Here is a 25734-nt window from a genome sequence, read left to right on the forward strand (position 1 = left end):
GCATTTCACCCCATCAAGGCATGCCCAGCCGCCCAGGGTTTCGAACTTTCCTGAAATCTCCTGGCACTATTTGTTCTTCTTTTGTATTATGGTGGCATTAGTTTTTGTTGACTTTTTAAATCACGGTGTTGGGGGGACGGTGGGACACCGGCCCGTTTGTTTTTCCAAGTTTCAGGAAACTTTTCAGGGGCGTGTAGCCTGCGGTATTCATTGTCCGATGCGCGAGGACCTGGGGCCTATTCCAATTGTGCCACTAGATGGCGCACGTTCACCGACCTGGGCGGCCGCCCCTCCTCACGGAAGAACGCTGGGGCGCTGAGATCCGGGGCTTCGGGATTTGAATCCTTTGTTAGTTTTGTGACCTTGGACAAGCCCGTTTCTCCCTCTGTAAAACTGGGATGATGCTGGCTTAGGACAGCTCCGTCAGGACCGGGTTCGTGGGCCAGTGTGCCCTGAATGGAGAGTGTGTGAGAGGTGGTTAGGGCTGGGCTGTGGGTGAATTGCATGGAACTTAAATTAAGCGGGTGGGATCTTTGTCCTAAACAATGGAGAGCCGCAGCAGCCTTCTGAGCAGAGGAATAAGGGGACAGTATCACCTGTCATGACCCCTGGAAAGAGCGGGGACTGCCCAAAGCTGGGGACTAGATAATTTCATCCTCATTTCCTCCCCAAACCTCCTTCCTTCACCTACCTCCTCTCTTTCTCGCCTTCTCCTTCTTCCTTCACCGATAGATTCCTCCATTCAATAAATATCTATTAACCATATCCCATGCTGAAGATATGTTTTAAGTACTTGAATTAATCAGTGAACAGCAGTGACGAAGCTTCTTCCTGGAGCTTACAGAAATCCATTCACATTACTATATTTGTAGATTCATTTATCTTCTTTAATATGAGCCTCCTGAGCTGTCCTCTCTATGTAAAGAATCTGTGTCATGCTACTCTGGGTCGTCCAGCCCTTCCTTCAATTATAAGAGGTACTAAAGTAACCTAACTCTGTATCTCCCAGCCTCTGTAGGACTAAGCACACTTAAGTGCATGTCTGCCACAGGCCGGCAAAAGGTGACTGTTAGAAAGGCTGACTCGTCAAAGGAAACTGAAAAGAACTTCTTGGTTATGTTAGGGTACAGGACTAGCCCTGAAGTGGGGCCTGGGGCCCCGTGGCAGGATTCTCAGGGGCCCTGGTCTAATTTTGCAGCCCTAAGTTGGTGAAGAATGTACTAGGAGAAGGAATGTGTTAGCCCGGAAAGCTAATGTAATAAAGGAAGACTGTGTTTATGTGTGGTTTCATTTAGATTCTTCTGAAAGCAGAGCCTGGGGCAAGGCTTTGGTACAAGTGGTTGACGTGGGAGATGAGCTTGCGAAGTAGGACTGTGGGAGTGAGGAAGTGAGATAGGAAAGAAGGAAAAGCCAATTTAAGGGCACATTCTCAAAGTTGTAGCCTGATTTTGCGATACCCTTCCAAGAAGTATACAGAATGCCTCCTAGAATTTTCCAGCTAAAAAAAAGGAGGCGGGAACTTCCTTGCACAGATTCCCATCCCCGCGGAGTGACTAAGAGTTGCCTTGGGATTGTTAACTTGCCCAGCAAGCCAAGATTCCTGATCCCCGGCTCTGTGAACACCTCTGTTTTCAGAGAAGACCCTTAGCATGGGGCTAAGGGAATCAGAGCCACACAGAGCTGTCCAGGAGCCGTGGCTGGAAGAAGTGGCCTGATGGCATGTGACGCAGGCACCGGAGATGTCTCAGCAATGCCTTACTGAACTTCGTAGTCATAATAAGTTTTATAACCCAGGCTGGGTGAGACGCTGCTGGCTAGATGAGGTCGTCTCTGGCTTATAGCCAGAATACTAGCCTCTGTGCATAATTCCAGTCTTAAACATGGTGAGAAAATGTTGAGCTTCCAGAAATTGGATGAGATCCTTCTTTGATTTTGCAGTTTGAGTGGCAATGTGAGGCTGATTTGGGGATCAAGGCGTGTGAACCTTCTTTGGAACATATAATTTTCTCTACCACATACCCTGACTCTGCTGACTTTCTTAAACCTTTGATTTGTCCAATGGCATTAAAATGCCTGGCTGTCCTCTAGCATGGGCTACTGTACGCATTGGTCAGCATAGTAGCCCTGCACAAACCCTGCTTCAGAAACTGCTCTACATGCTCCAAGTCCTGTTTAAAGTACTTTTGTGATGGTTGCAGGCAGCCGCAGAGTCTACAACATGTGGCATGCCTGTTGCTTTCCTCCCTGACAGCCTGGCTCCGTTTAGCTGAAGTATTTTGGGGCTGGGAAGGTTATCTGAGCCATCACCATCATGCTTTGTCACCTGCAAACAGACGGCAGGAAATGAATTGGTGAGCCCTAACGGTTTCTGAGGTTGGGCAGTGAATATCATGGTTGTGAGTCACTGAGGAGAGAGAGGGAATCTTCTCCTGTGTCTCCAGTCACACTTAGAGTTTTTCGAGAAAAGGAAGAATGCTCCTGATCTGGGCCTACTCTTCTGCTCCTTGTGCTTCATGAGTTGATTTTGCTCAGAGCCATGCAGCTGGGCTAATGAGGGAACCTGTCACTTGTGAGGGCACAGCTTGTATCATATGACAGCTGAGAAGAAAAAGACACCAGCCACCAAGTCTGGCACCCATACCTGGGCTGCAGATTTCCCTGCCTGCTTAACACACAACGTGATGAACATCAGCCTTGGACAAGGTCACTCTGTGTCCAGGATGGAATGAAACAGAGCAAGTCCACACTGTCAGCATGGGTGAGCAAAGACAAAAGCAAGAAATGAGCAAACTACAAGAATGGTCCAATAGCATTCTCTTGCTGGAAAACATGAATTGTTGTTGATCAATCATACTTTAGTCTCCCTCTGTTCCTTCCACTGCCTTCTATTAAAAAAATTACTAAGATGCCCAATCGTAAAATTATCCCATTTTCTGATAGCCTCCAGTCTAGAGTAAGACCATACTTCCTGGAACTCTTCCCAAGTCACCCAACCCAAGCTCTGATCTTATAAGCCTCCTTCAACAGCCTCCTACATGGTTCTTCATGGTGTGTGGTGTCCCTTGTTGCAACAAGTGCCAAAGAACCTGACTTGGATTGGCCACAGGTGGTGTTGGCTGGTGCCACCAACAGGCCCAAAGGGAAGATGGTCTGTGCTGATCTGCTGCACAGGAGGGGCATGGGATGCCTGCCACATCTACTGCAGAAACGCTTCCCAGAACCACTTAGCAAGGTGATTTGGGCTCTGACCCTGCGGGGGACATTGGTTTGTTGGCTCGTGCAGCAGGTGTTTTTGATACCTAGAATCACATCCCTGTCTTTTTTGGATTTCAGCATCAGCTCTGGGAACACATTTCCATACAGGCTAGACTCATCTTACGCCATATGAAGGTCAAGCCCATATCTTCCCACTTTTCTGCCTGGGGTCTTCTCTGAAGCCTTGGGAGCCTGCTTTGCTTCTGCAAGTACAGCCTGTAAGGTGTATTGGAGATGCCCCCAAGGGAAGCCTCCAAACTAAGGGAAGGGAACTGGTGGGAAAATGTCCCAGGGTAGAAGAATCAAGCGTCATTGCTCACAACATTCTTATATTGGCTCTTCCTCCCTCCTTGTCTCATTCCCACTACTCCCTCCCTCTTGCTCACTGAGGTTACCTCCCAAATAAAGCACCTGCTTACAAGACCTTGTACAGGTCTGCTCCTTAGGTTACCCCAAGCTAACATCCCTTCCCAGGACCCATCCACCACCATTCCCTCCCTATAGGATTCCTTAGCCATAATATTGGCTGGGATTATATCCTCACCCAGCTCCAATCACATGACACCAACTGGAACCACATAAAGCAGAAGAACTGCCTAGTTGAGCCATTCCCAAACACCTAACCCACAAAATTGTGAGCTATAATAACAACAGTTGTTTTAAGCCATTAAGTTTAGGGATAATTTCTTACACAGCTATAGAGCACTAGAACAGTGTAGGGGTTGTGAAGAATATAAAGTTTAGTTTTGTTCTGGCGTCTGCAATTGTTGAAGGACAGTTACCTGATAAAGGTACATGTCAAGGACATCAGAAACCCCTGAACCTGGCTACATGTCAGAATTCATCTAGATAGAGATCACTGGGTCTGTAGCATTTACTGCCTCAGGGGAAAAACAATTCAAAGAAAAGGTTTGAGAGTGTGTGAAAGCCTGGGTTCTGAGGGAAAATGAGGGTATACCCCCATATCCTAAACTCTCCTGAGGAGCCAGAGAGAAACTTCCATACAAGCCCCCACCTTGTTGTCTGAGAGTTTGGACATGCCCGGAGGGAGCTCGGCAGACTTGGGAGAGCAGAAGGGTGGGGTAGAGGCCGGTATGTGCTTTGGAAAGGGTGCTGGGCCAGTGCCCACCCCCAACTCCAATCAGGGGGCTGTTGAGTGCAGGGTACATCTATGGCCTTTCAGGAGGACCCCCATTTCCCTGGTTTGCTCTGAAACCCACAGATTCCAGGTAGAATGCCACGCCTTCTGCGGGGGAGGCAGGTGTGTACTTCCCACCCCCCAGCACTGGTGTCTTTCCTGTCTACCACTTCCAGGCCCTTTGAAGCTTTTCTCCTTAGTCTCCTCCATTAGAAAAATGAGTTTTGCTCAATCCGTTTCTAGTCTGAGCACTCTTGGCTTTTCTGATTTGTGTCCCTGCGTGCACTATTTGGAAAAAAATTTTTTTTAAGACATTCTATTTTGCAAAAAGATTCCTTTTGATCTCAGTGAACTAGATGTGTGCACTCTTCAAAGAAAATCTTTTCTCCACTGATTTTCTTTGTCTCCTAGTCTATCAATGCTGGAAGACTGAAAATTGATCAGGACAAAATGCTCTGAAGGTTGACCTCACGTAAGAGCTCTTGTGTGACTGCATTTAAGTTCTACAACTTTTCTTCTCTTGCTTTTACTCCACCTGACTCTGCACACACACACACACACACACACACACACACACACACGTGACACCATGACCACTTCAGTTCAAATTCAGTAAACATGTGTTGTGTATATAACAGAAGTCAGAAAGTGTGCAAAGGACTCCAGGCAAAAAGATATGCAAAATGTAATGAGTCTAGTAGAGGAAATGTGTGCAGTTATTGTCATATGGAGTGGTCCATGTTTAGGCAAGAAGGTACACGTTAGGTCCAGAAGAGGCGCCCTTAGCCCAGCCTGGGAGTTCAGAGGGATGATGGATGAGCAAGTCTTGCACGATGAGCAAGATGGTGAAAGGAGAGAAGGGTGCTCTGGGCAGAGGGAACAGTGTGGCCAAAGTAGAGACAATAAAGTGTTGTGTTTGAGGACTATGTGTTAAGAGATGGTCCAGTGAGTCCACAGGGTCAGGCCCAGGGTTAGAAAAGACCTCGTAGGCAGGTTGTGTTGGGAGGGCAAGGCATTGTTTTGAAGGCAATGGAAAGTCATGGAAGGATTTCCGGCAGGAGAGCACTTAGGCTACATTACTTGGGCTCTAGTGTCGATGGAAGGTGCCTGGATGAGCGGGTCTGAGGTTCCAGAGGAGTCCAGGCTGGAGAAATACGTGAAAATGATCTTAGCATAGCTGAATTATATTTTAAGGATCACTGACGGCTGGTCATGTCCTCATAGCAATTTTGGGAAAATAATTGTTATGTTATTTACAAATTTAGGTCTATTCTGTGCCCTACTTGGCAAATGTATCAAAAGGCACATTTGCTTCCTTTCCTGGAATTGTTTTTGAAATATCTCTGCCTTCCCAGAAACTGAAGAGTACATATCCAGCTCGGAGACTGAGCTGACACAACATGCAGTGAAAATGATATTTTGCAATTTTTCTGATTCATGGGTGATTCATCAAGATCATCAGAGCTAAAGTTCAGAATACACAGGGGACAAGGACCTGGAAATGTTCTCAGCACATAATAGATATTCAAGGAATATTTATAGTTTTTTTTTTTTTTTGGAAAGTGACCCTAAGAGTCTAGAATTCACTCTGGAAAGAGCATTATAATCTGGATTTATAGGAGTTAACGTATCACTCAGACACTTTACTTTGTGCTTTGTAAACCTAAGCCAAGCCATTGAAATGTCTGGGATTTTCACTGCATTGCCTTGCTTTCAGAGCCCAGAAAGATTTTAGCTTTCCAACTTAACCCTCACGGGTATCAGCCAGATGCTCTTGCCTTCTGTGGTTACTGACTGGATTAAGAGGGAGAAGATTAGAACCAAAGAGCTGGGAGTTTTGTATTAAGCCCCCGCCTTATGGAAAAGCCTTGAGAAAATCCAGAGGCCCCTTGACATGATCGCATAATAGCTTTCCTGCTCATGGGAAACAGATGGGTTCACAGGCTGTAACTTGTTTTAAGCAAAATTCCCAAGCATCTTCCTCCCATGTTATATACATCACTCCCATGTTATATACAATAAAGGAAGAAAACCACAATACATCCCATGGGAAGATCACCCTCTCATATTTTTAAGCCATGCTTCCTTGTTTTCTATGTTTCTTTTAAAAAGCAAATAGAAATGTGCTTCTGGGAGACAGAAATAAAGGAAAAGGGCTTTTTTGGGGTGGTACTTTTGGGCCGTAGTGTTTTTCAAAGAGGTGTGTAATAAAAGAGATCAAAACACTTCTGCTTTGTAGGATGTCTGACCAGTTGGTGGTGGTGGAGGGTAATTTCCAGATGGCAGGCACCCTTATGCCTTCCTCATACCCCAGCATGAGTAAACTGAGCCAGGTCTGGGGCAATTGAAGAATCTTACTTTGGGCAGGGGGTAGGAGTTGATCAGATGATACCATGGGGTTGGGCGCACAAAACTTTATAGGTCTTTGTCTCAGTGTCTTGCCATTTTTGTCTCATAATGATACACTTGATCTTAGCCAAAAGGCCGAGAAGTGATCATCATCTCATAATGATTAAAAAAAAAAAAAAAGTGAAAAAGAAAAGAAACAAAGTCCCCCCCCGCCCCTTTGCTTGAGGGAGGAGTCATTCCCCAAATACAGACACTGTTACTGGCTAACCATCAAGCAACTTCCCATCTTCTCCACTTGCAGACCCCAGTTATGTTCTGGGTGGCACTGTGCCCGGCCTGTTCCCACTTTGCTGAGGTAGCTTCTTGGTCATTTTCCCAGCTTCCCATGCTGCCAAAGGTGACCATGTGTCACAGTTCTGACCAATGAGACTGGAGGAGAAGTCCTCTGGGGAGCAAGGGGACCTCTGGGGAAGAATAGAAATAAAGACGTTGGGGAGGAGCTTCCTTCTGCTACCTCTCTTCCTTCCTATTTGGGATATGGGAGCAAGGATGTTTGGTGTTGTGGTGTTTGGTGTTGTGGTGGCCATCTTGTAATGACAAGGAGATAGATATCAGAATCAAAAGCCATGGGGGATGGTAAATGGAAGGTTAAGAAGAGCCTGGGTCCTAGATGATGTCTCTGAGCCATTGCACCAAATATGGAACTAGCTACCATTGCATTGGGCATGCGTGATGACTAAAGACCTTTATTTATTCAGCCCCCGGGAGTTGGTTATTCGGTTACTGATGCCTGAACACATCCAGGCTAATACATCTAATTTTGTCAGGTCCCAGGTCACCTTGGCCCTGATTTTCACCTCTCTCCATTTGGAAGTTCACTGCTTTACTTCATTTTCTTTACTCACAAATACTGGGAAGCAGTAAAATGTGTAGGTCAAAAGCAAAGGCTTCTGGGCCCATTTATATCACTTTCTAGTTGTATGGCCTTGGGAAACTTATCTGTGTAAGCTTCACTTTTCTCAACTATAGAATGGGATAATGTAAAATAGAATAATAAAGGTACCTACTTCATTGGCCTATTTTGAATATAAGAAAAAATAATGCAAATAAAAGCTTAGTACAGGCTTAACACTTGTGGCTATTGCCATTATTTCTGATGATGGATACATATATTTGTTCACCGAGGTCTTCCTGGTTATTGCTCATTTGGTATCCAGAGTTTTTTAGACCTGATTTTTCTCCCATCTCTTGACATTTCATTCTTCTGTATCCCACCTCCCGGATTTTCCTTTTCCATAATATAATCCACATAGTAAAGAACCCAGCCCTGTGGTAATGGTAAGGGGAAAAACAAGGAAGTATGGATCATGGCTCTTTGCTTTAAAAAAATGCCTATTGCTTAGTCTGGAATATAATTCCACCATGAGCCATATTGAATAACAACACAATACAGGAGTCATGTTAAGGCAACCTGTATCATGTTTCCATAAGGATTCCATATGCAAGGGCAGGGCTAGCTGGGTAGGAAAGCTATGCAAGGAAGTGGTAGGTGGCTTGGAGAAAGGCTGGAGACCAACCTGACCATTTGGCCATTGCCCAAACAAACATGTGAAGGGATGTCATTGCTGGGCACAGAGCTGGAACCTTAGGGAGTCAGTGGGGGCTCTACCACCACGCAAACCAACCCACCTCCTAGGGCTATGTGTGAAGACTTCCCCTGGAGAGTGGTCAAGGATATTTGCAAAGAGTTGACTGAAGAAGAAAATGATGTTCCCAATGAATAGTAAGAACAGGACTTCTCATTCTTCCATTACTTTAAGCATCTGATGAACACAGGGGAGAAAACAGGATCTCCCCAAAAAAGAAGTCAATAGCCTTCAACTGTGGCTTCCATCTGGGCAACCTGAGCTATGGAGTCATCTGTCCCTTGTGCATGGTGAAGGCTCACGGGGCAATGACAGGTGGCATCAGCAGGGGGGAGAGTAGATATCTCTCTACAGGTTGCAAGGTTGAGATGGGCTCGGACAGCTTGGGCCCTGTCTGTGACACTGGGGAGGGGAAAGCATCCTAGGCTTTTAAAAAATAATCTGGAGCCAGTCTTGGATGTGCCAACATTGACACTTGAAGGGGCACGATGGACCAGCAGCCCCAAACATAGATTATAAGGGTCAGAAGGCGCCCCTGCGTCTGGCCTCTAAGCATGTGTTACAGGCCTATGCTGGCTTAGGAGCACAAGGAGTGAGACTTGTTGGCCTGGTACACCCTTGGCCTCAAGCCAAGCTTTTGGAAATCCCTTGGCTCCACTTGACTTTCACTGTTTGTGTTTTGAAGCCTGGTGAACTTGGATGTCAGGGATGAGAGTTTTTAGAAATACAAAGAGGTCATCACTTTTGCCACACGAAAACTGGTGCCTGACTGTCTTCAAATCCCAATTGCAGGGGCACCTGCAGTGGGTTGAGCCTCTACCTTTGGCTCAGGTCATGATTTCAGGGTCCTGGGATCAAGCCCAGCATTGGGCTCTCTGCTCAGCAGGGAGCCTGCTTCCCGCTCTCCCTCTGCCTGCCTCTCTGCCCACTTGTGATCTCTGTCTGTCGAATAAATAAATAAAATCTTAAAAAAAAAAAATCCCAATTGCAAGAGAGAACTGTGGCAGGAAAGGGAGGGAGGGTGAGTGTTTCCCTCTGTGAGCAGCTTCACCACAGTAAGGAAAACTACGGTGACAAATTTTATCTGTTAGCACAGTGTCATCCCCCCGGCTTGGCTGAAAGGCTTCTTAGCAGCACTCCCTCCCACGTTGCTGGTCTCACTGCAGCCTGCGGACTCACTAAGAAGGCTTGGTCCGCCCAACTGCCGATAACAACAAAGGCCTCTGGAGTCCTTATGTCCCCAAAGGAAAGAGGACTATGGGCTGAGTGTCAATGTTTTATATTTTGATGAAGAAAAAGAGATTTATTTGTTTATTCCTATTTCTTTCTAAAAAGGACCGAAGTCTGCTTACACTGGCAATGTGCTATACTGGTCTGTTTTTCTTTGCTTTTTTGTTATTTATAGTACAGAAATACTTTGTTTTTATATTTTTCAGGGATACTTACAATTTCTTTGGTACTATTTTTCTGTTTTTTAAAATCTGTGATTTATCTCCTTCTGCAGCTGGGTCAAAAACTCTACTCCCCGGGGAGGGGTGGGGTGGCAAACTAGGGTTGTGGGCTAACTCTGTTTTCAAAAATGAAGTTTGATTGGAACACAGCCATACTCTTTTGTTTACTATTGTCCATGGCTGCTTCTGTGTTACAGTGGCAGATGTGAGTAGTTGTGACAGAGACCAAAGAGCCCACAAAGCTAAAAATATGTATTGTCTTGCCCGGTATAGAAAAAGTTTGCTGATCCCTGCTCTGGTCCATAGCCTAATATAATTTTAACATACGATCTTGCTTCAGTGAATTCATCCTTATTGACATGATGTGGCAGCAAGAACTTGTGTCAGTTTGTCTATACACCAATGTTACCCTGCTCCCACTGAATGCCTAGTCTCACTGGTATCGATCTATCCAACCCGCACAGGCTCTCTCTTCCTTTTCTGTCCTGGACAGGGAGCTCAGCCCTGTTCCTTGATTTACACCCTCCAACACAGCACACAAGTCAGTACATAAGTCACGGCCATAAGTGTCTGTGAATATAAGGAAACACCTTTGTAGTGTGAACTAGTCACCTAACTCTGAAAAATCCCTCTGGCAACCCCTTATGCCCCCACTGGAAAGATCTCCACATCACCTTGCTCTTTAGGACTTTACCATATTGTCTGGCCCACCTCTTCCTCAATACCCACCTTATATCGGAGTCCCCACACTTGGTTGTGGAGAACAACCATGCTCTCCGCTCCTAACTTAGATGGTATACCTACCTGTACATCCTCTTACACTGATATGTACAAGTTATTGGACAAGAACTATATATGAAAGGGAAAAGTGTGTGTGTGTGTGTGAGAGAGAGAGAGAGAGAGAGAGAGAGAGAGATATTCAGGGGGAACCTAGGCTCCCTCAGGCTTCGGGTTTCTACAAGGAAGGATATCAATTAGGAGAATACTTGTGGCCTCTCTCTACCCCCTCACTCATTCTTCCCCAGGGAGGAAGGATGTCTAATATTATTGAATATTTGGGATAAAGTCTGTGCATATTGCTCCCTCAGTCTCTCCCTTACTGAGACGCAGCTGCCTAGAGATCCATTCTCTGGTCTTACATTTCAGTGGAATAAGTTCAGCTCAGGGGAGTGGGGCATCTGATGGGGTGGGACAACTGATCAAGACTGCCATTTAATGAGCAGAATAACTCCCTCAGCTGGAAGATTTTTGAGGGCCAGGCCATGTATGTGAAGGCAGGTTTGCCATTAAGAGACACTGATTTGAGTGTAAGTGGTTTACCTGGAAGGTGAGATTGGGAAGCACCAGTGGGGGATGGGATAGGAAAGGAATGTAGCCAATTGAAGATGTATTATCAAGCCAGCCAGAGCTGTGGATGATTGGAGTGTAATCCCACAGCAGGCTCTGGGAAATAGTGTGGAATTTGCACCTCAGCCTGAACCTACTGGAGCGGTGAGGGAACTGAGGTATCTATACTCTCGGCAATCATTGATTGAGGGCTGCTTCTTGGGGGTGACTTTCTGCTCTGCCCCACATCATAAAGCGGACTTCTTCAGCTTTAGGAAAAACCCTTAAGCAAAGAAATGCAGATACTGCTGGCTGGAAGTTCTTCAGGAGCTCCCTGAAGCTGTAAGACAGGAAGAGGTGGGTCGGGCCAGAATACTCTGTGTAAACACCAGAGACTCCAATGTCAAAGGGTGAATTTGGCATCTCCATCTTGGTTAGTTGTGCTTTACCTTTATTGTGTGACTTAAGGATTGAGAGAATCAAATTTTGGGCTTTGGCAGGATTTGCTTTCTGGTCATCTAATCTTATGTCTGGCTATTAGATGTGGCTGTATTCAGAGGTCACAGGTCCTGGACCATCTCCCAAGGGTCCCCTACATCTTCCTCTCTGTGGGTCCTCTATATAGGGCTACCTGCCTGCCAGACCCCAGCCACCTCCTCAAGACAAGGGCTGTATTTCCATGACCAGCAGTAGGTCCTTTAGTAGCCCAGTCATCTCATGTCCATGTGAAATGATATGTCTACTCCTCCATACTCTGGATTCTTCTTGGAGAGAAGCTAGGGCTGAGAAGAACTAAAAAATCCAACAATTAATTGGTATGCTCAGTGCTCCAAAAATCCTTTGGAGAAACTGATGGTGTTCACTCCATCAAGATTGGTCAGTTGGACTTGGTGATGGAAGGGCATAAGGCCTGAGAGAGGAAAGGGAGAGTGAGAGAAAAGCTGTCACAAGACCATGGATGCTGGAAAAGCAGCCTTGATCAGAGATTTAAAAAAAGAGGGAAGCTGAGGAGAAGATAAGAAAAGTGAGGAGATCATAACATGACCACAGGCCAAGCAGCAAAAATAACAAGAAAGGAAAAGACCTCTCCTCGCTGAAAGAATAGAACTAGTAGACAGAATAAGAAAAGAGGAAAAGTGTTGATGGAGAGAGAAAAAGGAATTATACTGAGCAAGATGTGTTGTCTTATATCAAACAGGAGCAAATCATCCTGCCATGTGGATTCAAACAGAGCTTGATGAGAAGCAAAGAATAAGTAGTCCAAGAACTGGTCTGGTGGCCACTCTCTTAGTTCCAAGTAGCAACAGACTGCTGTTCACTGCTCAGAAAGTGGCCTACAGACCAGCATCAGCATCCCCTGGGAGCTCATTAGGAAGGCAGAATCTCAGGTCCCACCCCAGACCTACCAAATTAGAATCTGAGTCTTAATATAATCCCCACGTGATCTGTGAATACAGTGAAATTTGAGGAGCACTGGATTGAGCCAAAATATTATGGCCTGTCTCATGGACTCTGAGGACAGGGATCTACAAGACCTCAAGAACAAAACAGAACCATCAACCTGAATACAGTCAAGATGTTCCATCGATCTCTTACTCCTTACTCATGAACAATAAAGTCCAATCATAAAAGTGAAGATCAAATTCTTGGGAATCAAATCTTTCAACTGCCAGGTTTCTCTACTTTTAAAATGATTGTTGTGGATAAAATCAAAGCAGAGTCCACAGAAAACAGAATTTGAACACTTGGTTACACTATGAGGAGAAGGTTGAATGTCTTTTTGAACTAAATGGAGACATCTGTTTTGTTTAAATTAAGGATTTGTAAGTACCAGCTAGGGACTGAGTTGACAGCCATTTCTATAATAAAGTAATAAATCACGGGGATGGTTAAGGAAGCAAGGAATCCCACATTCTTGCTTTATTCAACCAATTAAGCAATAAGCCATCTGGGTCCTTTTGATAATTACTGTCAAACACAACTCAGACAATTGAATTCAGCCTTTTATTTAATTATATTAATTTATTCCAGCAACTTCAAATACTCACAATGCCAATAATTAAGTTCATTTAAAAAAATAGAGGTCTTGTTTAATTTTTAGTTTGCAATTATTAATACCATTTACAAGGTTGCTGTCTGAGAATTTTTAGCTCCATCTCAGCCTCAGGATGTTAGAGGAATTTGTTTTAAATATAGACATGTCTGAAGGAAGAAGACAGTGGCTAAAATCTCTTCTCTCAACGGGATGATCAGTCTATCCAGATCAGCACTATCCAATAGAACTATCTGCCATGATAGAATGTTCTGTGTCTGTGCTCTCCAGTACAGTAGCCACTAGGCATGGGCAGCTATTAAGCCCTAGACATGTGACCAGTACAACTGAAGAACTGAGTCTAATTTTTTTTTTATTTTTAATGAATTTACATTTAAATAGCCACATGCGGCTAATGGTTACTGTGGACAGCACAAATCTGGAGTGCATTCTGAGGAAGGAGAAATGCAGTGGGCCATTGACTTAAGCTGATGGATAAAGAATACATAATTATAATAGGCATTGTTTAGAAACCCTCACGTCCTACCTAGTTTTTCTTATTTGAAACACACTGACTTCTGAGATAGCCCAGAGGAGATCAAGATCTTTGAAGGGAGGTTTCTAAGCTGAGCCTAGGGAGAGGGAACTCTCCTCAGAAGAGAAATGGGCATAAATGGTGTCTTCCTAACAGCAGAACTAAGCCCACTCAACAGCTCCTTATGGCCGAACTAGGTAGGCCAGGTCACAGCAAGGAGAGCCATTCAGGTCTTGCTAGCACTGGATCTGCTCTACTGGAGGCATGTTCCTCGCCCAGCTGTGAACATTCATCCTGCAGGCATATAAGGGGGTCCCAGGCTAGGAAATGGCCACGTCAGTCCTAATAGACATTAATACCCAACTCTGGTTCCTTTCATATGAATTTTGGCTCAAATGCAGGCATTTCCCTTCTAGCAGGCTTGCCTTTTTGTGGAGGTTGCTATTTCTGATCCAATCCATGCAAACCCTATAACCGGGCATCAGGAGAGTTTCTCAACTTCGTTATTGGGAACGCTCAGTCTGAGCTGACCCTTCCAATACCAGCGACTAAAGAGAAATACATTGCATAAGATTCTGGTTGGGGTTAACCAAGGTAAAGAAGGGATAGGGCAGGGTGAATGGAGGTAGAAAGTATGGAGGAAATTCTCATTTACATGAAAACATCCTATTCCAGGTCTGCTGGCTCTTTCCAGCTGCCAGGCTGAGCTGGAAAATTAAGTCAAAGCTCTCCCATCTCTCTTCAACCCAATTCTTTGCTCAGTGGCTTCTCTTCCTTCTTCTATGGCTTATCCAGTGAACATGGAATTTGTCCTAATGAGCTTAATCCAAAGTTCTGGAAACTTCAGGCCTTTACAACCTCATCACACTTTTTCATTGTTGGCTACACAGATGATCCAAAGTAAGGCTATTTGCAAAACATTTATCGATTGGATTTATGTATCCTTGGGGGTGTTGCCTGAGACTGTTCATGCCTCTTTCCTTTATGAGAGATAAAAGCAATTATCAAGTGCTCAATAGAAAAAAAAAAATCTTATGTACTATGTAATGACCATCTACCAGTGATGAAGACAATGAGACAATGAATCCTCTGTTTTCTTTTTCTAAAACAGCCAGAAGTCAATGCAATAAGGTGCAAGAAGGAAAAAACTTTCTATATTCATTCACAGAGCTTTCTTCTCTACTATCACCAGGAGTACAAACACAAAAGGATCTGCTTCATGAAATATACATGCTCTTGTAGCTCTCTTGGGGCCGAATTGTGATGACTAAACTTCTCTATTCCCTCTGACACTGGCATTCATCATTTATCCACACTGCTGACGTTGTCAAATCGCCACAGCTGGCTGGCTTTTCCATCACACTGGCGCAGGTACAAATCTTTACTGTTTTCCTGCACCACAGCTTCCATGCATTTCCCAGAAAGAATGTGGACAATCATTCCATTCTGAAAAGGGGGAGGGGAAGGAAAAAAAAAAGAAAAGAAAGAAGAAGAAGAAGAAGAAGAAGACAATGTCAGTTCCCAGCAATCAGTCAGCAAAAGATATTCCTAAGCTTTGTGCTAATCATTATGAGACTCATAGAGGTGGTGCGAACTGGTCTGGTAAGGAACTGCAGTATGTTGGTTAATATAAAATATAATTTAGGTAGCCCTAAATAAAAATATCATTTGGAAGCTTGAGATCATTAATTAAATTATCTTTATTGAGATTATATAATTGTACTATTTTGGAGAGTTCTGGTTGGTAGCATGCCAGTATGTAGAGCATGTTTAGTCTTTATACCTTACTGGTGACATTCACTGTTATCACTGTACTTGTACATTTTTGTTTTCAAAAACATTTAGTTTGGGGGTGCCTGGGTGGCTCAGTGGGTTAAGCCTCTGCCTTCAGCTCAGGTCATGATCTCAGGGTCTTGGGACTGAACCCTGCATCGGGCTCTCTGCTCAGCAGAGAGCCTCCCTCTGCCTACCTCTCTGCCTACTTGTGGTCTCTTTCTCTGTCAAATAAATAAATAAAATCTTTTTAAAAAGTTTTTTTGGTTTGATCTCTGCCCCTTGTGAATCCTGCAATTTAGCACTTCTGCCACCAGGTTGCAGTAGAGAGTAAAGCTCAAGGATACACAGAGGGCCAGTCAGTCAGGTTTGGAGGCTGATGGCTGCTTCCTGCTCAAAATCCACCAGATTTGATATTGAATCCAGCCATCCCTTTTTCAACAACAACAAAAAAATATTTCTTGTTGAAAAGTTAAACATTTAACCAACAAGGCTGCCATTTGTGTGTGTGTGTTTTTTTTTTTGATAAAATTCACAAATCACAATATTCCCTCTTTTCAAGTATACAACTTGATGGCTTTTAGTATATGCACAGTGTATGCAATCCTCAGTGTAAAAAGAAACCCACTATCCATTAACAATAACTTCCTGCCCCTCCCTCCTCTTAGCTCCTGGAAATCACTAATTTGCCTTCTGTATTAATGGATTTGTCTATTCCAGACATATCCTATAAATGAAGTCATAGAATACATGGCCTTTTGTGATTGGCTTCTTTCACTGCATGATATCTTCAAGGGTCATCCATGTTGTAGCATAAATACATCTAATTTCTTTTTTTTCTTTTCATTGTGGTAAAAACAGATAATATAAAAGTTACCATCTTAACCATTTTTAAGGGTAAAGTTTAGTAGTGTTAAGTATATTCACATTGTTGTGAAACAGATATTCAGAACTTTTTCATCTTTCAAGACTGAAACTCTGTACCTATTAAACAACTCTCCCCTCCCCCTGCCAGCCCCTGGTAACCACTATTTTACTTTCTGTTTTTATGAATTTGACTACTTTTGATACCTTATGTGGGTGGAATTGTACTGCATTTGTTCTTTGTGACACATTTATTTTTCTTAGAGTGATGTCCTCCAGGTTCATCCATGCTGTGGCATGTGACAGAATTTCCTTTCCTTTTAAGGTTGAATAGTATTTTATTATATGTCTACCACATTTTGTTTATCCATTCATCCATCACTGAACGCTTGGGTTGCTTCTACCTCTTGGCTACTATAAATAGTGCTACTATGAACAGTACTTCATTCCTTTCTATGGCTGAATGACAATACTTTAAATTTTAAAGTCTTAGTTTTTAATGCCTGAATTATACTGGATGAATCTTACTCGTTAATCTTTTCCTTATTATTTTAAAATGCTCTTTTAAAAACATATCTTATCCACAGGACTTGGTTAGAATGATCCTTTATGATCATTCATAATGGACCTTAACTTGATTTCTAAGATGTCTTTGAGCATGTGTGAGTCCCGAGTTTTAGGTTCACTTGTCACCAAAAGAGAAAGAAGGGCCATTCTATCGTTCCTAAACCACATCATTGAGGTAGCTGACTGCTTCTGTAACACGCTCCATGGTCTTAACTGGTGACCTGAACTAAGAAACTTCAAAAAGGGACTATCTCCTCTGTCTGCCATGGTCACAGTCAGAGCTTTACAGAGATGTGCCAAATCAGTACACTTCAAGGTACTGGTGATCCAACTTTGCTGCAAGATTGGCTTTACTTCCCCCTGAGGACTTAATGCTAAGTCACTAAGTTCAACAGCAGGGGCACTGGCTGGTTGGTAGTATTTGACCTCTTGGAAGACCCTGGGACACCGTCCCAGCTGGAGACACTGCTGCACGCTTCCTGAACAGATTACATACCTCTTGGAAGTCCCAGTACTGTTGATGGATATCAGGGCCTTCCTCCGTGCAGTTCTGAAGAATCACCTGCTCTTGCCTGACAGCAAAACACAGATGCTGTGGGCTGCCAAAGTGGATCCCCTTCCTGCTGGTGTGCTTGAGGTGCTGGGACAGGGGAATGGTCATTAGCATAGCTAGAATGAGATCTTCTCCAAAGCTGGAGATGCAGGAAGAAGAGCTCACCATAGGGCTGAGGTCCAGGGGTAATCTTTAGATTCTACGAGGGTCAGCAATACCATATCTCATAGTCGAATCTAAACATACAATGCTAGACTACACTTGGCCTCTGAAATCTCCACATGCCACCTGCTGTTGCATTCATATTTTTATGTTTTGGCATGTGTTCCCATTATTCTATTTCCTGCATCACGGATGATGCCATAAAGAATTCTGTGTGTTGTGGGAGTGCTCTGGGAGAGGAGCAGATGAGGAACACTCTTGGGGCCCAAGGGGATCTCTTTCTGGAGAGATCTGACCTGGCCTGTAACTAATTCTCCTGCTGTCTGTTGCATCTGCTGACTCTTGCTCATGGTCATTTTGTCCTCCCATTTTTTTTTTTTAAGATATTATGTATTTGACAGAAATCACAAGTAGGCAGAGAGGCAGGCGGTGGGCCGAGGTTGAGCGGGGGAGCAGGCTCCCTGCCAAGCAGAGACCTTATGCGGGCCTTGATCCCAGGACCCTGAAATCATGACCTGAGCAAAGGCAGTGGCTTAACCCACTGAGCCACCCAGGCGGCCCATCTTCCCATGTTTCATAGTATTGGATGTGCCTGTCTTTGCAGAGGGGCTTTAACTGCAGGAAGCCTGTGTGGCCCAGCTGGAGTGCACTTTCCTAACAAAACCATTTTCTGTTCTGGCCAGGTGCAGCCTGAATGATTTTTTATATTAATTTTGTGGCTGGGAGACAAAGCGATCTGTGCATTCATGTGGGGCCTCATGCCTAGAAGAGTTCAATGTTTTGGGTTTAATATACTTGGTTTACTGTTCTGTTGTTACTATCTTGAAATTCTTAATAATTGTTGAATGAAGGACCCCACATTTTCATTTTGCACTGGGACCCACGAATTAGGTAGCCAGTCCTGCTTAAAGATCCCCATACCACACATAAATTTGAACCCTAAACCCAAATTAGATGCAGATTTGTGGTTAAAAGAAATTTTTTTAAAAATTCCTTTTCTTATACAAATTCCTTTTTCTTATACAAATTTGTCTTATACAGACAAATTTCCTTGTCATCTTCCTGGGGCAATGGGTGGATTTTTCTAGTCAAACTTTTGGCAGATAGGTTACTCTTCGAAGGTCAAAGTTGGCTTTATGTGATGTTTCATTAACTTCTCTTCTGTCACAGGCTGTAGGTAGGCTCTCATTAACTACTCTTACATGTAACTAATGACTTTGGATTCCCCAGTTTCCCTCACCTCAGGCAGGGAGCTTGGCCAATGCCATACGGCTCCATTTTCAGTTGCCTTCTGATTTTTGGCCCCTTTGTTACAAATTCAGTTAGGTATGTATTTCTTCTTAATTTTTATATGGCATATCTAAGTGTTGTGAGGAGAAGGGCTCTCAGCTTATCTAGCTCATGACTTTGCTACATATCAAGTCTTTGTTAGTCCCCTCTTCCCCACCAAGAATCAGAACCCTCACAAAAGTGAACATTCTGGTGGCACACGGGAGACTGCATGATTCCCAACTGCAGAAGAGGAAACCAAGACTCGGAGGTGTTAAGAAGGCCTCTGATGTCATGCAGCTAGAAAGTGGTGAGCTGTTTCTACCACATCACATGGCTTCCTCACTTAGCTTTATATCTATGTCCTCCTCCCCTGTGCCAGGGGTGAATGCATTTTGGTATGTTCTGGAACACTGGTAAAGGGCAAAACTGAAAGAGCCCACGTGGATCCTGAGCACCTGGTTCCACACGTGCCCTCCTGGTGCAGGCCTTCCTCTGGGATCCTAGGGCCTACACTGCCAAGCCTGGCTTCATGGGTCCTCCCTGCAGGGCTGGACTCCAGACCCTCCAAGACATGTTCTGGAGTTTGCTCCCAGGCTCTTGGGGCCTTACTTGACTCATTTGATCAATAATCAACTTGCACTTTGTTGTTTATTTTTAACAGAGGCCTTAAAGCAAAGGTCCCTGTCACAGGCTGAAAGAGATTTGGGGGAAATCTAGGCTTTCTAGGTTCATCCAAGTTGTGAAATGAGTGGCCCCACCAACCCTCAGCTAGCATCACTGAGGTTTCCCAACACCTTGGGAAGTTATTCTGTGATAGAAATTTGAGAAGCATCTATACCATAAGATACAAAGAGACCTTTCCAATAACCAAGAGGCCTACATGGGTGCTGGAATGACCCTGCAGCATCTAGAGGCTTTCCCTGACTTAGTTACCTTCTTCTCTCTTCAGGCAATAGCGGGCATGAAGTTTATCAGCCTCTGGGGTGCCGCAAGAGGAGACATGGTTCTTCACTTTGACTCCTTCCTTTAGCTTCTGGAGGTTACGAACCAGGGGTTTTAGAGCCCATGGACCATAGGGGCTTCAAGAGATCCATGAACCCTGATAATTTTTAAAAATTTTGTCCAGATGCGCTTATATGTGTTTTTTTCTGGAAAATTGTCCTTAGAATTCATCACCTTCTTACAGGAACCATGTGACTTATAATAAAGATTCTGACTCCATGTGTGATGTCTGACCTCTGAGATTTCAAGCTCCACCCCCTTCGCCTTATCCCCTTCCTGCACTTCAGGGCAAGCTCATAAGAAATCCCAGTCCTGGGGCACCTGGGTGGCTCAGTGGGTTAAAGCCTCTGCCTTCAGCTCAGGTCATGATCACAGGGTCCTAGGCTGGAGCCCCACATCAGGCTCTCTGCTCAGCGGGGAGCCTGCTCCCCTCCCCCACTCCCACCTGCCTCTCTGCCTAATTGTGATCTCTGTCTGTCAAATAAATAAAATCTTTAAAAAAATTTTTTCTTTAAAAAAAAAAAAAAGAAAAGAAATTCCAGTCCTTTCTTCTTTGGTGCTGGCAGGAAGTTCAAACCAGGTCAGCCCCGCTGGACCTGGGAACACTCACCTGGCCCATCCCCCGACCACATAAGCGCCAAAGCCAGTTGCCACCTGCCTGGGAGCCTGCCCTGCTCTCCCTGAGATGGTTCATGATGCTTTCCATTCTCTCCTGTTGCATGTGTGCAGTCATCAGTCTCCAGATCTGAACCAGATTTGGAGTCAAGGGTTGATCTGCCCCCATGGGGCAACTGCCATATATGACCTAAAAAGGTTAAGAACCACAGGTGGGGAATGGACAAGCCACTGGACTGACCCACCCTTACTAGGCCTAGATTTTAACCAGGCACCACCTGGATTTCTCAGTGTTGATTTCAGACAGTCTGCCCTGTGGTGAGCCATCTCTATCCAAGAGCAGGAGCTCTGGCTCCGGGAGGGGCCTCTCCCTGTGGCAGGGTGCCTTTTGGACATGTTCAGCCTTCCTCTTCAGCTGCCCTTTGGGCAATAAGCTTCAGCTGTTGCCAATTCAGCCCCATCTTTGTCAGGTCCTGCCAGGGCCAGCTGTGTTGCAGAGTGGGGCCTCGGGGGAAAGCCATGCATTTTTTCTGTCTTCACTGAAGCCTCTTGTCCCCTCCCCAAACAAGGTATCAGAGCACTGCATTGGAGAGGGGCCCTACCAACCTGGGCATCCCCGAAGAGCTCCTGTGTTATACCCCTCTGCTCCTGAGGGACATTTGTATCCTCTGCTTTCCTTCTGAGCATGCAGGAAAAGGCTTCCTCCCTGTGGGAGGCATTTCACAGACTAAATTGCTCTGTGCTTGGGAAATGTCCTGAATGAGGCCAGTGCTGAACCCAGGAGCCAATGGCTCCATCTGTGTGTAAGCCTTCCTCTGGCAAGTGGAGCAGATGGTCACCTGAGGCCATGAGGCCTGTCTGCCCCCAAATCAGCCCTCCTTCTCCGCTTCACACAGACACACAGACACATGCGTGTGCACACACACGTGTGCAGAGACACCCACACAGAAAGACAGACACATACACACACCGTGCTCCTGTGGTGCCCTAAAAATCCCCCCTTTGTGCACTCTGGCTCCCACAGAGCCACATTACATTCCCAAAGCCACAGCACACCTGCGTGGGAGGCCTCAGAATCAGGGGACTGAGAAAAGCCTGTAACCTTGAGTCATGGCTTTGAGGCACCACTGCAAATGGAGAACACTTTCTGGGCTCCCCTCGCCTCCTCAGTGCTTCTGTGTCTGCACAGCCCACTTGGGTGACCTCCTTTCCCCGTCTCTGGTCCTAGTTGGCTGAAGATCTCTGGCTGGTCCACATGTTTCTGCCCATGTCCCGGCGGAAATGTATGTGCACGTGGTGGTTTTCTTTGACCTCTGATTATAGATGTTTAATTTAAATGAGGAGATTTTCCATAAACCCTGGGTTTCAAATGTCTTTTAAATTTTGGGGGTGGAGGGCACCTGGGTGGCTCAGTGGGTTAAGCCTCTGCCTTCCGCTCGGGTCATGATCTCAGGATCCTGGGATAGAGTCCCGCATCGGGCTCCCTGCTCAGCAGGGAGCCTGCTTCCCCCTCTCTTTCTGCTGCTCCCCTCACTTGTGCTCTCTCTCCTTTTCTCACTCTCTGTCAAATAAATAAATTCTTAAAAAAAAAAAAATGGGGGAGTGGGACACCTGGGTGCTCAGTTGGTTAAGCATCTGCCTTTGGCTCAGGTCATGATCCCAGGGTCCTAGGATCAAGTCCCACAACAGGCTCCCTGCGAGGGGGGAAGCCTGCTTCTCCTTCCGCCTCTGCCTGCTGCTCCCCAAGCCTGAACTTGCTCTCTCTCTCTCTCTGATAAATAAATAAATAAATAAATAAATCTTTAAAAAAATGGATGTGATCTCATATGTTGAGCCCACTTTCATACTGAAGAGAAGACATCTGTTGAGTCTGGGGGGCGGGTACCACGTGCTTTCAAATGGGCATGAGCTCCTCAGGCCCAGCAGCCTCCACTCAGCTCACTGTGCTCACCCCCTTTCCCTGCGTGACCCTGGGCATATCTGAGTTTGTAACCCCAGGCTGGTCACTCCCTGAGCCTCAGTTTCCTCATCTGCTTGATAAAAACATCGACCAGATAGTCTCCGTTTCCCCCAAGCCCAGATACGTGTCTTCTCTGATGATGGCCCGTGTTTGTGCTTGTGCCTGGGGGCAGAGTGGGCAGAGTCAGACAAGTCAGAGGAGCAGGAGACAAGGGACCACTGAAAGGAGGTGCCCCAAAGGGAAGCAAGGAGCATCCCAGGAAGACCATTCTCAGGTCAGCCCTTGCTGTGACACTGAGAATTCTGATTACCCACCTGCTGCTGCCGGCTGTCACTGCAAGGAGCTAGCCTCATGGCGCAGCCCAGGATGTCCCCTTCCGCCTGGCAGTCTACACAGAAGCCAAGTCCAGTGTTGTGGAGCTGAAAGTGGACACCCATACAGAAGTGAACCCCGACGTCCACTGTAAAGATACCCTCTGTCAGGCGCCATTCCTCTCCTCTCTCTCCCCAGTGTAGCTCATGGGGTCAGGTTCAGACCCGAAATGAGCAACGTCAAGCTGAAGCCTCTAATCCCAAGCGACAGAAGGCAGGCCACACCTGTCACAAAGAAGGACCCTGGGACAGGTTTCATGGCAACCTGTCACCTCCCTCAGGGCAGGCACGAAAGCCTCTGGGGCCCCATGGACTTTGGGACTGTGTGGCCAGGGTTCAGTTTCTGTCTTGGGAGGCTGCCCACCCCCTCTCCTTCCTGTTCATCTTCCCCAGGTCATGCCTTGCCTTTCCAGAGAACCTGGGCCTGCACTCCGATGGGTACAGCTCAGGGTAGATGTTGGCCAGAAACCAGTGGAACATTCGACAGCCCAGCCTCCTTTGCAGCTGCAGGCGTTCTGTGCAGTCTGGCTTCTCGGTCTGAGAAAGACACGGGCAGTGAGACGGGGAAGAAGCCTGCTGTCCGCCACCATTCATGCATGGGGGAAAGGACAGAGGTGACTGAGGAAGTGGGACAGAGAGAGGGAACCAAGGCCATGGATCCCCAGGGCTGCAGACAAGGGGGAAGCTCATGTGTTGGAAGAAGAAGTTTAAAAGGGACAGAATAGGATGGATGCTCCCTAAAGAGAGTTGTGGAACCAGCAATGTGGGTGTGAGGTCACTCCCTCCCCATAATCCCTCACATTTTCGGTCAACAGAGACCATTATGCCGGAGCTCTAAGGACTTTTCGGTGGAAGCTGGCAAAATGGTGGGGCTTTGCTGGTGTGGTGCAGCACTAGAATGAGCCTTATGGAGGCAGGAAATGGCCCAAAGGCCACTCAGATGAAATAAGCTGGGAAATTGTGGGGTGCGGTGGAGACAAGGCAAGTTTACTTTTCTTCCCCTCTAAGTGCCCAATCTCTTCCATTAATGAATCATTCCTTTGGGTGATGCTATCTGCTTTCCTTGAGATTTTCCTTTATAATATAATTGTCCTGGGATGGTTATCGGGTAAGTCCTTAACACTTTAGTATAAATTTACCTATTTGGCTATATTGATAAGATCTGAGAAAACCTGCCCATACATTTGGTACTAAGTCCTGGTTTAGGGAAGACAGGGGTGCTAAAGAGTGGTTAGAAAGATCAAAAACAAAAGTGGGGGAGCACCCAGGTGGCTCAGTTGGTTAAGCATCCAACTCTTGATCTCGGCTCGGGTCTTAATCTCAGGGTCTCATGCCCCACTTTGGGCTCCATGCAGGGCATGGAGCCTACGTAATAAAAGAGAGAGAGAGAGAGAGAGAGAATATTTCCTGGGGTGAGGAGGAGAAAGGAGAGAGGCCTGGAATAAGAAGTCCATTTCAGAGTTCCAGCTTGATGGTCTCTAGGCTGCCAACTAGACACTAGGCTAACAGACTGTATGACGTGAGTTTGGTTTGATTCAGCTTCCTCCTTCTTTTACTCCTCGGATGGAAATGTTGGAAGGAGTAAGGCCTGAATCCTCCATGCTGAAATGCTCTCGATATGCTCCTCAAATTGCGATCCCAAGCACCTGGCTCAGAAATGCCCAAGGAGATTGTTAAAAATGCAGATTCCTTGGCCCTACGCCCAACATTATGATTCAGTAGGTAGGGGCAGCACTCCAGGAATCTGCATTTTAATCATCTCTCCTGGTGAGTTTCAGCCACAGGAAGTCTGAGAACAACTTCTCTGAGGCAGGAATGTCTTGCTCATTCAGCATTTGTACCTACCATTAACCAAAGAGATCTATTACTCTTTCCTCTAGGAAATTAGTATAAGTTTTTTATCATTTCTTGGCATTCTGAGTGTTTGCTTAAGACCCCGCCAGCCACGCCTTAGGGCTGGATTTTGCTCCCAGAGCAGGAACATTCCTTCATGCGCATCCCATTCCCTTCACCTTTCCTGGTAATGAAACAAACTGGCAAATCTACCCTGTCCTTGTCTGACCTCCAGTGAGGAGGCATCTGACAATGAACTTGTCCTTCTGTACAACCTTGCCTGAGAGGAAAAAACAAGACAATATTAACTCTTCCAACAGTGAAACCCTGGCCTTGTGTTTTGGGTGCCCAGAATTTCTGCATCTCAAAATCCACATGAGGGTTTTGCAGGTGGAGTGGGAGAGGGGAAGGAAGGATAGAAATTGTAGAGCGAAATTAATTTTTAATTATTTAAATTTAAAGTAAATGCCTCTGCCTTAAGGGAGGCAGTGATATTCTTAACATCTCGACACTGACGTCAGCAACAGGACATTTCCAAAACAGGAATTAATAGGAATGCTCAACAGGGGAGAAGAACAAAAAAGTTCTTCTCATTTACCAGTAGGAGGTGGCATTGTCCTTGTGAAAGTCATCAGATGAACAGATGGGGAGATCTGTGGCTCAGAGAATAGAGAACACCCAACAGTGTAGGCTGGCAAGAAGCTTGTGGGAATTATCCCAAGACCTTTGTGGGTCCAAGACGTTTGTGGGTCCAAATCTTACCTTTGGAGCCCCTACTCCCAGCATAGCAAACATCAGTGGGAACGCGCATCTCATGTCGAATAGTATGTATGTGTCAGCCACAAGAATCGAGCTGAATGGCAGTTGAAAAAGCACTACTTACGGACATTTAATTAAATGTTTAAATTTTAATTTTTCTGTGACTTGTTTTAGATCTTTTCTGTTTATTTTTATACTTTGTTTCTTGCCTTGGATAATTTCATAGCCTTGAGCACTTTGTCCAGGATGAAAGGGCCCTCTGAGACCTGTT

At 45.5% G+C, this 25734-nt stretch overlaps 1 protein-coding gene across 2 annotated transcripts in view; it reads right to left on the bottom strand.

The window, feature by feature from the left end:
- Positions 1–13161: 13161 nt before the first annotated feature.
- GALNT15 (polypeptide N-acetylgalactosaminyltransferase 15) overlaps positions 13162–25734 on the bottom strand; it is a 42396-nt gene continuing 29823 nt past the window's right edge. Inside the window, exons 7-10 of one of the 2 annotated variants that reach the window (XM_059390882.1) lie at positions 23277–23408; positions 22815–22919; positions 17433–17576; positions 13162–15178 (exon numbers count right to left, since the gene is read on the bottom strand). In XM_059390882.1, the coding sequence (XP_059246865.1) occupies positions 15035–15178; positions 17433–17576; positions 22815–22919; positions 23277–23408 (525 nt within the window). In that variant the 3' untranslated portion in view covers positions 13162–15034. The remainder of the gene's footprint in view (positions 15179–17432; positions 17577–22814; positions 22920–23276; positions 23409–25734) is intronic. The other variant, XM_059390883.1, reaches the window with a different exon arrangement.

The sequence above is a fragment of the Mustela nigripes genome, chromosome 2 (assembly GCF_022355385.1).
Source record: "Mustela nigripes isolate SB6536 chromosome 2, MUSNIG.SB6536, whole genome shotgun sequence".
NCBI lineage: Eukaryota > Metazoa > Chordata > Mammalia > Carnivora > Mustelidae > Mustela > Mustela nigripes.